This window comes from Lepeophtheirus salmonis, chromosome 12, assembly GCF_016086655.4.
Source record: "Lepeophtheirus salmonis chromosome 12, UVic_Lsal_1.4, whole genome shotgun sequence".
Classification (NCBI taxonomy): domain Eukaryota; kingdom Metazoa; phylum Arthropoda; class Copepoda; order Siphonostomatoida; family Caligidae; genus Lepeophtheirus; species Lepeophtheirus salmonis.
In genome coordinates, this window is record NC_052142.2 from 5483021 (window position 1) to 5499885 (window position 16865).

Below are 16865 nucleotides of genomic sequence, written 5' to 3' on the forward strand. Positions count from 1 at the left end.
GTGCAGAGTCGCAATAAAAAAATTGTGTTTCCCAAATGATGGTTGTTGTAACCAACCTTAAATTCGGCATAAAATAGACTAATTTTTATGATTATCATGTTGTTTTTATGATATCAAGATTAAGCATATATTTTGATACGCCAAGTGCACTCAAATATCATTCTATTTATATTTATATATTACAAAGCAGATGTTTCCTTGATGTTTGCCCGTAAAGTTATTTTTGATCTAAGAAATAACAATATAACTAGTGTGTGTAGCTATTAACTCACATACATATATGTTTTCCATATTTTTTTACAAAATTTAATCAGTTTGATTCAGCCTAAATTAATGTCATCTCAGTGGCGTCGCTATTAGGGAGGTAATTTTATTTTTATGAAAAACTGTTTTAAAAAAAGGTTTACATAATCATTATAAAACTCTATTATATATAATTATATCTTTAAAAACATAAGATTTTATACAAACTATTATATTTTTCAATTTTAAAGTGATTTATTTTTTCTTATTTGTTGTTTTATACAATTTAAAAAAAAATTAATACATTTTATGATCAAATTATCCATTAAATATTGATCATAAATCTCCAATTGTACATCGAATACTTTTATGATAATTAGTAACTTAATGAAAAATTATTTGAAACTAGTTTAAATAATCTATGCCTTTGACGTAAGTTCTTAGCTTTTATATGGTTCGAATCAACTTCTTCTGTTAAACTAATCGGTATCCATCCTGCTTTCTTATCAATAATACTTTTGACAAATAACCATTCTGTTTCCTTCCGTAAAACATCTGCATGTGTTCCCTTGCGGAAAAAAAAAGAACCTTGGCCATAATCTGTCAATGTTTGTATCACAGGACAATGCCATGATTCATATATATTTTCTGTAAAATTGTCTAAGCATTCATGGTATAAGAGTTTATTCCAACAACTTTTCTCTGATTCTGAATCAAATGTAATCAAGAATTCCAATGTTTTATCTGCATGCTTATGTAGAATTGTTAACCATGATAAACAATGGAGATCCACTTTATTGAGATCTGGTGTGAACTTATCAGGATAATTGTTTTCTTCATTCAGCGATACATCACTAATATGTGCTAAATTTCTAGGACAATGATCTAATACTTTGTAATGATCCTCACTAATAATAAAATAATATATATTAACATTTTTTTAGATTAATATTTTATATAAATTAGATAATTATATTCATCAAATTGCAAAAGCTTAAATCTTTTTAATGATAATTTGTAGTTAATATAAGGTATACATATAAAATAGCCAACACTCGACACATATACTCAATTTAATTAATAAAACAATATTTTTTGTTGTTATGATTCATACTCATCTCATTTTATATGCTAAGTATAAATAAAATATTAATTTTTTTCTAATTAACTCAGATTTAGAGACATTTAGGCTTCAATCTTAGAAGATTTTTTATCATTTTTTTAATGTGCTCCAAATTGTATATCAGAAATCTCCCAACTCTATGGTACCAAATTATTGAGCAATTAATCAATTTAAAATAAAACTTAACTACCGTTGTATTATATCCCAGTATATCCCAAGGATTTCTAAAAAGTAAATTATGATTTAGCAACTCGTGATTCAAAAATATAGACAACAAATAAAAGACATATAAATTAACAAGATCTTCAGCTAACACATTAATAAAACATGTCAACAAAGGTTTTTTTTTTTTTTTAAATTATAAGTTTCATTTTAATTTTAGTAATACGTAACGTGTACATCACGAATCTGTCATTACATTTTGGTATCAATGAGGGATCTTCAGATTTTTTTATGTGAACTTGTTTTAGTATTTTTACCCTTTTGCAATTTAATAGAAATAGAAATTTAATAGAACTTCATAGAATAGTTCCCATCATATAAAATGGGTAGATACCTGTATTTGAGACAATTGCTCTCCATTCAATATCTGGTTTATGATTTATAACAATAAATACTTTTCGATAAATTTTTTGCATTATGGTAGACAACAAAGTTATTCTACCACCAATACATTTCCTTTGATTTTAATTTTTAAATGATTTACATCGGGATGAGGAAGTAGTTTTGAGACATGAGGGTGATGGTTAGCAACTGCTTGTTCCGAAAAACATGTATAATTCAAACAGTATTAGAGGGAGCTTAACTATAAATAATTTTCACCAAATCTTAATCGAAGCGATACAGATATATAGAAAATACATTGAAAATATCGATTCATTGTAATAAAGTAAGGAATCCTTTAAATATTTTTTATTTGTAAAAAAAAATACAATCTTAATTTCTGTCACGGTGAAAATACTACATTAACATTATCTACATATACATTGAGCAATTAACCTTTCAAGATAGTATAAATAATTAACGTAATTTAAAATAAAATGGAAAATATTAAATTCCGAATTAAATAACGTAGGGAAGCCTAGCAAGGTAGATGAAGAGATAGTCGAAACGGGCATTCTGATAGACACGATTATAAGCCATGTTCATGAGATTGAATTATTTTTCTCCCATCGAGTTTGTCAGTATTTGAAAGACCTTCGTTCGTCGAAAGCATCAAGTGTCCTAATTAAGTCTTGTATTAGCCTATCCAGACTGCTTTGAGATAGACAGGATTGAGCCTTTTTACCTCACTGCATATATCATATGGATCACTCCAGTGGTAAGTGAATCAATTTTAAACCTTTCAATAGTTCTTGGACACTTCACCACCAATCAATCAAACTAATCAGTTAAACTAAAATTGAATATTTTTGATGATACAAATTTATATTATAAAAAAAGATGGCCCGAATTTTTCAATTCCTTTTTACAGAAATAACAAAATCTTTTCACTTTCATTTTTTGACTTGTTTACAAATAGATTGATAATTTACATGAATTGGTCATACATAAGTATTTGAAGACTTCGTCGAATCTTTAGATAATGAATAAGAAGAAGTGAACGAAAGTTCTTGAGATGAGACCTCACCAAATCATATTTTCTGTAGTTTCCAATTAGTCTTAAAAACATTGATAATGTCGGCAAGGTGGTAGAGCTGTATATAATTTGGGGTGCGAGATAAATAAATTAAAAAAACGTGTTTATTTTTCATATATTTTTCTTCCGCACAAAATGCAATTATTAATTTTAATTAAATAATAATAAATATACAAAATAATATTAGAATAAAGGGAGTTTATTTATTTTGCCACAAGACAGGACCATTTTTAAACAAACAAATATAGTAAACAACGCTGATATCCCATTGCAGGAGACTTTGTTTTATTTTGAATAAAATCGTTATTACAAGATTGTTTTAATTAATTAAAGAATTACATTTCCAGTAGTGACACAATTACGACATTGAGTTGGCTTAATGTTTCTTTAAAATAACATGTTCAAGTATGGTATAAAGTTGACATCCTTTGTATCCGCCTAGACAATCAATTTAATATCCAATAAACTACGGTTCAGTTTTTTATAACCGTGCGTGATTGAATGGAACTATTTATCTTTGATATATTAAACAGCGTCTCTGTAATTCAGAGTTATAGAAGAGAAATTAATAATACAATAATACCCTTTGTCTCCAATTGATTGACGAAGGAAGCTGTATTTAAAAAGTTACACAACCTTGAGTTAGAATGCATATCGAAGTCCTCCCAGCAAATGGAAAAAACAATGATGTATCCATAAAGTAAAGGGGAAGACATCTTTTGAGCAATGGTCAACTGTAATTTCAACAGATTATCCTCTTTCAATTTTTCTCCAGTACATTATCTAGCAGGATGAGCTTAAGTTAACCTTTGCTGCAATTCTACTTTCTTATCATTCATGGAAAGTACATCTTCCTCAAAAAGTTTAACAATTAAAAAACATAGATGTTATTCATTTACAAACAAAGCTTGGATATAAAATATAAGGACATATTTGAAATAAAAATTTGAAAGCCATAAACTAATTGAGGTTCGGAGTATTGATTATTTCATTCTTAAATGTTGATTCTAACCTGTACGAATAAAAAAGTAGAAATTCAAATCGAAAATTCTCGAAAACCAGGTTCGATACGAAAAAGTTAATTACAGATTTGCGATCAGTGTGTCAAGTAATACAAGAAATAAATATTGAATTCAAAAGATTTTTAAAAAACCTAATTTTTTTTTATTGGTTATTGATTTTATGTGGGCCTATGCAACAAAAATTATTAACGGCATTCATAGCAAAGTGGCTACTTATAGGAAGATGAAAAATTATTTTCTTTAAAAAACCATTTTTTGGGGGTGGCGGAACAAAAAATATAACGTAGTACTAAATGGGCACAAATTATGTGGAAAAGCTCACGTAATTTATGAATTATCTTGTTGAGGGAAGGCTTAGGGTCATGAAGAATTTGCAAGGCGACGTAATATGAGTATGGGATTTTCAACGTCAGTACGTCAAGGTCATATTTGAATATGTTGGTGATCTACCTGAACTAATTATAAGTTCATCGGCGAGTGTTATTTTTTTGTCAGAATCGCTATTGAAAAGATCTTTATTATTTAAAAAAAAGTCCTTTCCTTGTTCAATGAAGTGTAGTAGATTCTGTAACGAAAATGGAGATATTAATAAACTGGAATTTCAGTGTTTAATATCCTTAAAATATATAATTTATACAACTTCGTCGAATTTTTGTTGACCTTCAGTAAATTTAGAATTTTCTTTGCTCTTTTCAACCGTCTCAGCTTGTTCTGCTCAGAAATTAGTATTGTTGTCCACTAATGTTGTTCCGAATAGAAAATAATAAAATTTGTACTACTAGCTAAGATCAAACTTGTATATTCATTCATTTCAGTTTAGAATAAGAATGTGGCACCAACTTCACTAACTTTTAAAACAAATATTAATGTAAATTCCTTTGTCAATGTTTAATTCCATTATTTAATTTATTCATTGAATAAATTGAAATACATAATTAATGACGCTGAAACGGCTCTAAAAATGTATATGATACTCATGTAATTATATAATTTGGGTAATTGTGGTACGTATGCCTGTTCGTCAGTCAGTGAGTGTTGTTCAATATGAATAATCCATCATGCCTAATGATATTATAATTGATAACGGAAAATTAAGTGATTAGCTATTTTCCTATTCCGTCTGCTGTTTTGTTTTGTATTAGTGATAGATATCATAACAGTTTAAAAGAATATTGCCATTTTTTCCAATAATCACTTATTCTTTTTTCCCTTCCCATTTTTTACTCTGCCATTTTTTTTTTAAGCAATAGATTTGTAGGCGAGGAGATGGCATCTAATTTAAATGGGCCCGATTTCTTCTATACGAGCCAGTATCCGTTTCAATCATATAGGAACGTGGTGTTAAATTTCCTATAACAATCCCAGACTGTCTTCTATCTAGTATTACAACATCATCTCCTTTCTGAAGAGTAATCAAAGGTTTTGCTGCGTGTCTTCGATCAAAATTAATCTTTTGTGCCGTCTTTTTATTTTCCTTCAACTGATGAAGAGCCTGGCTAGGTATTTCTATGGGAGATAACTCGCATGCAGCTACAGGAACTGTTGTGTTTAACCTTCTTCCCATCATTAACTAAATTGAAGAATATCCATTGAATTTAAAGACCTGATTGACAGTTCCCATCAACCCCCTAATCTCACTAACATTGTCTGGAGCTCTCATCTTCGGGATCGCCTCAACTTTCTCTTTTGAGCTTTCCACTTCATTTGCTCCAACATTTTGACACAAGAAATCTATTTAGCTTTGAGCGAATCGACACTTATCCTTATTTAAAGTTACTCCAGCATATTTCAACTTCCTTAAGGTTTGTACAAGTCGCTCATCGTGCTCCTCTTTTGTCTTCCCGAACACAACAATGTCATCCATAAGACAAACTGATCCTTGTTGACATCCAAAAATACTATAGATTTCACTCTGAAACTTCTCAGGGCCTGATTTAATTCCGAAGGGTATCCTTTTGTACCCGAACGGCGTTATAAAAGTAGTAAGCTTTTACCTGAGGAAATCCTGCGTTGGCACCCATTTTGAAAAAATCTTGGCCCCCCATTATAGAAATAGTATACTCCACTGTAGGAAGCATACGTCGTTCCCTTTTCAATGCAAAATTTAGTTTGGTTAGATCTACGTAAATTCTAACTCTGTCCTTTCCTTTCTGAACCACTACCATAGGAGAACACCAGTCCGATTGCACCACACACGCCTCAATGACATCTAATTTTACGAGCTTTTCCAATTGTTGTTTTTTACTAGAGATAGAAGTGGAATTGATATCCTCCTTGGAGTCATGACACTGTAAGACTTCACATGTGATTCAATTTTGATTTTGTATTCACCTTCCAACCGCCCAAGTCCACGAAACATGGATTTGAATTCTGGAGAACTAATCGGATCCGTTGTTACTTGCTGGATAAACTTGACCACTCCTAAGGAACTACTGGCCTATGTTCCAATTAGTAGAGAACCAAAAGAAAGAACATATATTTCTTTCTGAATCTTCCTGTCTGTTTTCATAATCTCTCCTATGAACCCACCAATCACAGGTAACTTCTTATGATCAGGTCCATTAAGTCATTTCGTAGGCTTTCTTAATATATATTTATTGAAATGAAGACCTTAACACTTTTGGGTACCACCGTTACATTGGCCCCAGTATCCAAAGGGTTTTTCATTAACATCCCTCACATTAAAAAAACAAAAACGAAAACGGTTTGAGATATCGACGATTTCTTTATTTGCTGTTAAAAACATTCAAGTTCATTTATAAATAAGATTCGATGTTGTTTGATTGACCACCACGTGCACGTTTTACGAAGTCCAATCGTTGAACCCAATTTTCGACTACTTTTCCGCATAAATTGGCTGAAACTGTAGCAATTTTGCGTTTGGCACGATCGAGGCAGCAAAATTAACTGGTCCATTTCTGGAGATAAGACTCTCACCAAACACTAGCACTGTCAGAGAGATACAATGGCTTCGGAGGAGGAATTAATTCAAGTAATACAGGAATATATTTCTGTAATTGTATATTATTAATTATTTTATGTATCTATATGATAACTACTGTAAAAGTGCCGGTTTATCGCTGAGTGAGAGGTTTTTTGATCATCATATATATGAATAATATGATGAATAATTACTAGCTTCGAGGTTTTATTATCATTTGCATGTACTGGGTATTACATGATGAATATGATCTGGAATGATCTAGAATATAATAAGTAAGCCAATACTAAAAAAACTCAAAAAATACTTGATACAATGGTCATGTTAGCTTAATTGCCAGATTACTTCCAAAGTATTATGATGTATAGTGCATTGCACAACTTAAGGGAATCCTTTGTTTTATTCACTGAGCTTTCGATAAACATTTAAATCAAGGGAAGCTCTTAAGTAAGTATTACATATCCAATCATTAGTTGTCTCCCACAGAGTTTACATCCTATAAAAGATTACTTTATATTCTTTATCAAAAATATAAGTAACGTTTGTTGTAGCCTATTCTCATTTACGTTTTAATACACTCTGAAGGTCAGGATAGTAGTAGATCTGTCTTACTCCAAATTCCTGACCTTGTTTTCGTGAAGTTCAAGGATAATGGTTTCGTAATAAAGGGATGTATAACTGTTTTCTACTGCATTCCTGGAGACATATTAAATTTTTTGGAGAGGAATAGTGATAGATGAAAATAAATCTTTTTTCATCATAAGATTCCTCATTTCTATACCTTTCAGTCTTCATCATGGAGATAATGCAATCTGGCACTCAAGAACGGAGGACTATCATACATGGAGGGATTTGATCGAACTAACCTATTACAATTAGCATATTGTCATTTCGCTCTTTTAATTATCTATATCTAGATGTATATATCTATATTATATTTTTATTGTTTTCTTTTAAAAGCATTTACCTGAGGATGAAAAGAAAAAAAAAATTAGTATACTATCTCTTTTTTTTACCTAAAAATGAAGATTTATAAATAATTCATTTAGTTATTTCCTCTATGTAATAAGTATTAACCAGATACTTGCTTAAAATGAGCTGAAAAATTCGAAAAATTACAAAACCCCACCGTGGAGACAATAGTCAATATTCTAATAGAGATAAACGATTGTATTGAATTATTCTCAGTGATTTCATAATTATTGGTTCTTCACTTTTTACATTTGATCAAGTTTAAGACTTTTTTTTTTGTACCGTTAATAGCTGTCGATGAAAGAGCGTCTATGGAATTTCATCAAGGAGAAGTGTCACTAGGAATATAAAAAGAAATAACAAAGTATAAGTGTAATGAGTAATGATCATATTCGTGAGCTACGGCCTCATGAGACCCATAATTTGTAAACTAGCTTACTAGATTAATTACGCAAATAAAGAACTTTTGATTTTCCACTATAAAATAATAGTAGTCTTCTTTAATTTATCGTTGATATTACAATTACTGTTCTCCTCAAAATGATCTATGTCGTCACTTACTTTCAATAACTCCTTGTAATAGACGGTTTTAATCTGTATCAATATTTTCTATGAACATCAATACGTATATATATTATTTATTGTATCGAAATACTTTATGATATCAATATTTTTTGAAATTTTTAGTAAATACTAGTAATAATTCAACGTTTTAAACGAAGGTTAGACCTATGAATCTGGTTGTGAAGGAAAGTTTAAGAATCAACTGCAGCGTAGGATTGAGGAAAGAACTATTGAACTGATTATTAGTGAATGGGGAACAGTGTTGGTTCCTGAGAAGATGGCAGATGGAACCTTAAAGTTTGATATGGGTGATTGAAATCTAATGATACTATTCATATCTCAGGTTATCCTATGGCACATGAAATGAAATTATAAACAAATCCATAAAATAATACAACAGAGTACTTGGTTTCCGTAGCATACTTTGATGGTCCTAACGGCGACAAAACCAAATTTATATAAGCCTGGACAAATATGTGAGGACACATGATAAGGAAACATGTTGTTTCGGCTTCTAGATTAGTAGAGGTTGTTCAAAAATGACCTGTTCTTGTTACAAAAGGGGTATCCAAACATTCTTGGACAAGAACTTTTATCCTCATAGATTTAAGATATCTTATATGAGAAGAGAAAACAAAAATAAATATCCTAACTGATTGCAAATTTCTTTGGAGAGATGTAGAATAGCAATGGATTAAAAATAGTGGAGTGTTTGAGAAAGCAACAAATGCATCGTCAAATATTTCCATTGGGGCTGTAGTAACGCCAGTTACAGACTATAGTTAAGAACATCCAATTACATACTGTTTTAGGTGCCTTAATCAGTCATAAATAAATTATTCTACGATGTAAAAAGTAGAAGTAGTATTTATTGAATATTTCAAGTACTTTTTAATGGATGGAGATATATAAGCATTACAATGGCTTATGAATTCAGCGGCAATTGGGTAAGTTATATGCAATCAAAAATTTATAGCATTAAAATTAATTGTAAACCTGGGAAGAAGAATCAGAATACTAATTCTTTGAGCATAAGACCACACCAACAAAAAAGTTTAAGCAAAAATGTGATGATCCAAATAAATTGAAAGCATAGGCAACCATTATAAGGGTTTTTGCTGTTATAACTCTGCGAGAAGGAAAAAACTCGATCAGAAGTAAGAAAAGATCAAAGTAATAATGAAAAAAATGGGTAAAGTGAAAAGTAGGGTTAAAAGTGAAACTAAAGGTTAAAAGATTACAACAGACAGCATATAACAATAGATTTTTATTAAAGATTAATTAATTAATACATTAATTATATCAAGTATTCGTTTATAATATTAATATAAAAAAAAACCGAATAGGTTAAGTTAATTCACAAGGGAAGAATAAACTGTATAAAAATATGAAAACTTAAAGCATATGTGATCAATTATGTATAGGTTGGGGAAAAAGTAATTTATCCCTTTCATTAACTAAGTAGATCTTATTCATTATTTGTCACATAGGACCATACGATAAAGTTTTGTAAAGATGTGAGTATATAAAACAAACACTTTTCGACAGTATTGCACATAGCCGGTTCAGTAGTGAATTATTGTGTATCGAGTATGGAAAGAAATTCGTTATATTTTACATTTTTACTACCTGAAAGGGAACAATACGTCGAAAACGATCAAGAAAATTTGCACTGTATATGGGACCAATACTTTTTTGTTTCGTGTTGCATAACAGTGGTTCGAGCGAATTTTCTTATCGCTCAATTCTGCTCTGTACTGTGAACAAATCGACCGTTTGAAGCTGACGATCGTACAGAAACAGCCAGCATTGCTGAACAGAAGACAAGAAGACAACGCCAGACATCATATATCTTTGATAACGTACCAAAAACTCCAGGAGATTGGATGGCAAGCTTTTATCTATCCACTCTACAGTCTGTACATAGCACCAAGTGACTACCACCTATTCTTGTCTATGGCCAACGCGCTTGTCCGAGATTTTGACCAATACGGACAATAACTTCTAAGAGAAGAGTATTATGAAGTTGGATTCTTGTAGGTACAAGCTATCAAACAGAACGGGGTATACTTAGCCTAAATTGAATTATTGTATGATTTTTTTATTTAGCATTGAAATAAAACGAAAAATAAGACTATAGCTTTATCCAAAAACCTATTATGACAGTTAAAGGAAATAATAATATGAGAATATGTGTTCCGAAAAAAGAGTCGTACGTACTTTAGCATAGTAATCTGAAGTGATCAGGTGTCTCATGAGCTGAGAGTTATTAAAAGCAGAAACTGAAGTCTACCATCTTAGCAAGTGTACCCGATTGAACGATTAAATAGAGTATATTGTTCTATTGTACTATTAGAACAGTATTGGTTTAGAAAAAATCCCTAATACTTTGTAGCATAAATGTTTGAGTGGAGCCTTGGCTCACGTAAGGTTCCTAATATTCGTAGTACCGAGGTTAAGGTATTATCTTATTGACTGGATTACATACAGTAGTACCTGTAACATAAATAAATTCAAATAGGAAGAATGCACCCGAATCATATCATAAATTGCTGGACACAATTATTGATGCGTTAGATAAAGTTAGAGTACGGCAAGTAAGAAAGGTGTTTTAAAAAATAGAAAATCTTGTAATAATAAGGTTGTCCAACAAAATATAAGTGTTGAACATAGTGTCTTTTAATGAGTACCACACACTGACAAGAAATTTAAATAATTTATTTACCATATGGTATCTTTTAAGGTTTTGAAGACAGAATGATCGAAATTAAAGCAATTAAAGTGTCCAAGACACAAAGTAAAGATATATCACAGGTTGCATAAAGAATAGACATTTTTTAAAAGGAAGGATTCCCTTTAATTTAAATATTTACCGTAGGAAAAGAGAGTTGTAAAATTTTAAAACTCGAAACTGATAAAAGATACTGGTATAAAACAAGTGACTCAATTTTCACTTCCTAAATCATTATCTTCCGTTACGTAAATCTACAGAGCTTTTTACATCTTAATAAAGAAAGAAGTAGAGAAGTTCTCAAAAAACGGGGATGAGATGGAGGATAAAAATCCTAAAACTATAAATAAAAATGATAAATAGACGAAGAATTTGATAAAGTATATATGCAAGGGGAATAAATAGAAACAAAAATAATAAGTTTGCCTGAAAAACTACAAGTATCTGTTTAAAAAAAAAACCCACAAAATATTGAAGATTACCAGAAATCTTGCAAGTATCTGTGTTCACATCTAGGATTATTCTAATTAGTAAAAAAATGATTGCCGGTATTGATGCATGGAAACTTTAAATCAGAATATGGGACTATGTCACATAATGTTGCATTTGAACGACGTGCTTGTGTCTCAGATCAACGAGGAAAAATAGTTTGTTCATGTATAGAAGGCACAAATGATCAAAAGGTAATGAACAAGTGATTTAGATAAGATAACAACACTTCAAGAAGTACTTGGGAATGAATAGTGGAGGATAACATTAAGAAATAATGGTATTCTTGGAATTGGGGAGTATGTGATTGGAGAGAGGCCAATGATGTGCAAGATAAAGATGAGAGTTTTGGAAAAAATGATTTCGGTTGGGGTAGAAAATATGATTGGAATTACTCGATACTTAGATCGATGGCATTGGACAATCAAGCCTCAAAAAGAAAATCCTTGTGGGGAACCGTACAAACCAATCTCAATGGACAAGTTGAGAATGATGGCAAGATCTGCTAGGTCACAAGTAATCTCTTCTAGACTACAGTGTAGTGAGTATTAAGACTGTACTAAATATTATGATTTTAGGATTCTTTGGAGTATTGTTCTGTAAGATGCGAGCCAGGAGGGATGTACAGGAGTGAGACAGAATACTAATGGACCGTCCGTAATGAAGGAAAGAAAAATCATCTGTTCCTGAAAGAGGGATCATCTGTAGTATCATTCGAAATCGTCGTGCTAAGGGTCATCCATAGTATATTAAAATCCTTCGCATTGTTCACTGAACTACGTATAAATATCTAAATTTAAGGTAAGTTCCTAACTACCTATTACACATTGGATTGTTAGTAGTCTCCCACGTAATTTACATCCAACGAAAGATTACTCTGTAACATTAATTCTATTTTCCCTATCAAATATACAAGTTATGTTTGTATATAGTACCCTTTTCCACGATTTTAATACTTGAATAAAACAGGACATTATAATATTCATTTAACAGTATAAAGCTTAGTTTGGACACATGTACTCCCAATCATTTTAACTGTTTCTCTGTGTGACTAGCATTTATTTTTTTGTTTCTAATATGCTTAATATAGGCGTGTAAACATAAAGGTACAATATGCGCCCCACTTTGTTAACTTATTGGGACTTGATCTCTAAATTGGAGAGGTAAAATGTTCAGTCTTCAGCCTTTTATCATTTTTGAAGAATAATTAACAACAGTCAGGAACTATATTACTTCAATATTATTACGTATTATAAAACATAGAAGCCATTTACTTCAACTTGAATTAAAAACTGACCTACTTATATTAAATCATCTCCTATTCTGAATAAATATATCTACTGTCAGGAACATCTTCAAAACTTCTGACATAATCTTTATTTATAAAAAATCACGTAAGAACATTAATCTTTTCGATATAGTTGATCCAACATATGAAAATTTATGCACTCATGATCTTTAATCAACTTCTAAACCTTTACAACGATACTGCACGTATCATCATCTTCAGTCAGGAACATTTCTTCTTTTGGAATCTTCGGACTTTAACTAGTGATTTGTCTTCTATGTATTTACTGGAAATCCTATAAGTACACATCACAATCTACAATGAACTATTCATTATAAATTCAGTGAACTATTAGCCTAGATTAGTATTTAAAAAAGTATAAAATTCCCGATGTCAAGTACTTTTCTATATCAGGTCTTCTATTTATGAGTACTTTATCATAAATGTTAGATACAGAAACAGCAGTTGTAATAAGGATGGTAGTTTGTTTGATACTCTCCTTATTGTGGACACAATATTCATTATATGGCTAAATATAAGAAAATGAGTTAGAAACAATCTTATCCCTTGATTTTGTTTATTTTTTATTTAGGAATAATGAATGAATGCATTTGTGTGGAATCACCTATGCATCAACGAATATGTTTTTTTTTCAATATATTCAAAAAAATATTTGCAACATTGAATTATTTTAGTTAGAAAAATAATGTTAAGGAATTTAGTATTTAAAAAACAAAACAAATTATAAATATAAAGTTAAATGTTACCTTTTTTGCTTGACTATGACTAGAAGATCGGTAAAGAGGCATAAATTCAAATGTTGTTTATTAACTTTCAATCTACAACTAAATTTTTTTTTTAATTCTGACGTTGTATTATTATACATGAGACCAGCCACTCTAGTTTTACGTATTAACCAACGATTTGGAGAAAGAAGAGGAATTGAACCTTCACTCATAAAATCAAATTGTCTACTTAATATAAGCATTTCTTCCATTCTATCCATATGCCTTGCTGACTCATTACAATCATTAACCAGCTGTTGAAAAATTAAATAATGAAAACGTCTGTAAGAAAAAATATAATTATTCTTATATACTAACATTGTTTAATAGTTTTAATGCTGATTTACATGTATCAACACGAGGTTCATCTAACAATGGAAGATACTTTAAAATGGCACTGACAAGGAGGGGATATCTTGTAATTCTTTGCAACGGTAATATGAGAAAGGAATGTAAGGAAAGAGACTCGCATATTGGGTCAGATTCTAATTCTTTCATTATATTCTTAAATTCATCATTTGATGACAATAATTTTTGTGAAAGAAGACGATCTTGATAAATTTGGTTTGCAGTGTACTTTACATAGTGCTTAAAGTCTCCAGCTCCAAAAATCTCAATAATCGGCAATATATTTTCCAAAAAAATAGATTTTTGCCATTGATTTTCAAGTTCTATGAAGAATTTTTTTGAAACATCACGTATATAAATAATATCCGAAAAAAGGATGTGACACTCTCTTTTACTTAAAATTCCTTCTTGTATAGATGATGAAGAATCATCAACAAAATTCCCGACAAGTTTCGTACTTGATATGAAGTGTGAAATTAAAATATTAAGTGATTTAAGATAAGAGGCTTCACTTGTGATGACCTCAAAAAGGGCCTCTTGTAATTTGACTTCATTTTCAGTTAAATTCAAAAGGTGATTTTTAACTTCAGACAATTCAGACCAAAGTGTTCTTTTTTGAAATCTTCGGAAGCTACAACAAATTAGACTCCTTGTTGAATACTTATCACTTTGCATTTCATTATTTTCATGACAATAAAACTGATGATATAGTGGCTCAGTACAAAATAAATTTATGTTTGTTTTATCCAAAAATTTGTCCGTAATGATATCATTCCTTATATTTAAATTGATTGAATCTTTATCAAATATTGGCGGATCTGGTGGAGCTTCTTTTGGACGAACAATATTATTTGTTATAGTACTTTTATTATTCTTGCATGATACATTTGTTTTATTTTCGCTGCTCAATATTGCAAAGTACAAAGTAGGTTTTCTTTTTTGTTTATGTTGAGATTTAGATGAAGGGCAAGCTAAATGTAATGTGGAGTAAAAATAATATTTATTATTATATTAACAAATGAAACATTAGGAAAAACTACTTTTTTCTACAAATTTATAGAAATGATTTTTTATATTTATATTACATATATATATGATATACATATTTATATTATTGTAACAATCTAAAGACAACATAATTATACCTTCAAATAATCATCTTGAAGATTGAATTTAAGTCAAACATTATTTAATCTTTCTTTTTATTGATATAATATTGAATTTTTATTAAATATATTGTATTCTTTGCTTATAAGTCATTATCTTATTACTAAAGAAAAATAAATCATCAGTAAAATATATAAAACTATCAAATTATAGTCAATAGTTTTTTTTAGTTATTTCAAATCAATTACATTTATCGATATCAAATTATTTAGAATAAAAGTTATCAAAAAAATAATATGAAACTGGAAAGGATCATTTTTTAAAAAGTTTTGCTACATATATATTATAATTGTATTTTAGCAACTATTACAATTCAATTTGAAGATAAATATTGACTAGTTAACCCTAATCAAATTTCTAAATTGTTTAAAAAATGACTAAAAAAACAAAAGTTAAACAAAAATATTTCTATAAATAATAAATCAAAATCATGACAAAAATTAATATTTTAAATCATCAATAAAGGCGAAAATGAGATTATATTTAAAAATCTATATAAATTATTTCTTAAATTGATTCATTTGTGCCTATGAAAATTTATGCGAAGTCAATAAAAATAAGCTCACCTTCATAAGTATCCACGATATCAGATATCCAGATATTTAACTCTTGAATTTCATACTCTGCCTCTATATTTTGAATTTTATCATCCATTGACAAACAGTTTTTCATTCGAAATAGTACATCACCATATTTTAAATCTTCAATGTCAATTTGATTTTTTATAAGGGAAAAGTCATCGATAGACGTTTGAAGAACTCTTGAAAATAAATCAATGAAAAAAATAGATGAAGAAACCTGAATTTTATGGGAATGGGTTTCCATAAATTGCTTGGTTTTAACAGATTTTGTTAGAAAAAAAAGAAAGACAGATGAATTATTTTACCTGGAATTTTTGTTATTACGATTGTATTTTATATAATATTTTATCAACTTACCTTTCAAGTGTAAAAGGACTGAAAAATAGCATTCCTTTATAAATATATTTTTAATTCAATAGGAAGTAATTTAACTCTTAATAAGTATTAAACTTTCAGGATTTGTTTTTTATAGATAAAATGAAAAGGAATGGCCATTGTAACTAAATGTATGACATATTTATGGAATATAAATATAAAATTTATTGAAGTATTGTACTTTAAGCACGGATTACATAAAATCTGGTTAAATTATTCACTTTTAAAACAAGCAACCCCTCAAATAAAACTTTATGCTATAAGCTTCTCGAAATGAACAAAGATGCAGTGTATTCTATTTTTTCATGCTTTCATTAAAGCATTAAATTTTAATCTTTTCCTGCGTATAACTAAAATGTTCTTCTAAGAGGAGATTTTTTAAAACTAAAATGTTTATTTATGCTGGGATATCATTAAGGGGGATGAAGCACGGAGATTGAAATGTATAAAATGTATCATTGCCGGTAAATGTTCTTTCGAGCGCTCCTTATTTTCATAATTTGTCACTACATGTCAAGGAGTAACTCATGAATGAATTTACATGATTAATAGAAATACAAGGTTATACCATAACTCGTGTACAACTAATGTTTGACT

The 16865-nt window shown here is 29.6% G+C and overlaps 2 protein-coding genes across 5 annotated transcripts in view; one reads left to right on the forward strand and one right to left on the reverse strand.

Annotated features, from left to right (window-relative positions):
- Nucleotides 1-350: 350 nt before the first annotated feature.
- Nucleotides 351-16182, reverse strand: LOC121126796 (rho guanine nucleotide exchange factor 26). 2 transcript variants are annotated; one of them, XM_040722136.2, is made up of 4 exons: nt 15879-16181; nt 14116-15116; nt 13780-14051; nt 351-1151 (listed from the first exon to the last, which is right to left on the reverse strand). In XM_040722136.2, the coding sequence occupies exons 1-4, from the start codon at nt 16135-16137 to the stop codon at nt 620-622; spliced, it is 2064 nt and encodes a 687-aa protein (XP_040578070.1). In that variant the 5' UTR covers nt 16138-16181; the 3' UTR covers nt 351-619. The 2 variants fall into 2 exon arrangements, with proteins under 2 accessions (XP_040578070.1, XP_071748470.1); XM_071892369.1 differs by lacking the exon at nt 351-1151 and adding an exon at nt 3913-4017 and having other exon boundaries at nt 15879-16182.
- The window catches only part of LOC121126795 (cytosolic carboxypeptidase 2), a 111633-nt gene continuing 98781 nt past the window's right edge, over nt 4014-16865 (forward strand). For all 3 annotated transcript variants that reach the window (XM_071892363.1, XM_071892364.1, XM_071892365.1), the window contains exons 1-2: nt 4014-12240; nt 12303-12525. The gene's annotated coding sequence lies outside the window, so the exon portion shown is untranslated. The remainder of the gene's footprint in view (nt 12241-12302; nt 12526-16865) is intronic.

Bases quoted from the DNA above. Each gene is read 5' to 3' on its own strand.
- LOC121126796 (XM_040722136.2), bottom strand. From the start codon at position 16,137: ATGGAAACCCATTCCCATAAAATTCAGGTTTCTTCATCTATTTTTTTC. The intron at 14,052-14,115 runs GTTAGTATATAA...ATTTTTCAACAG, and splicing joins CATTAAAACTATTAAACAAT to CTGGTTAATGATTGTAATGA. The intron at 1,152-13,779 runs GTAACATTTAAC...TTTTATTATTAG, and splicing joins GTCATAGTCAAGCAAAAAAG to TGAGGATCATTACAAAGTAT.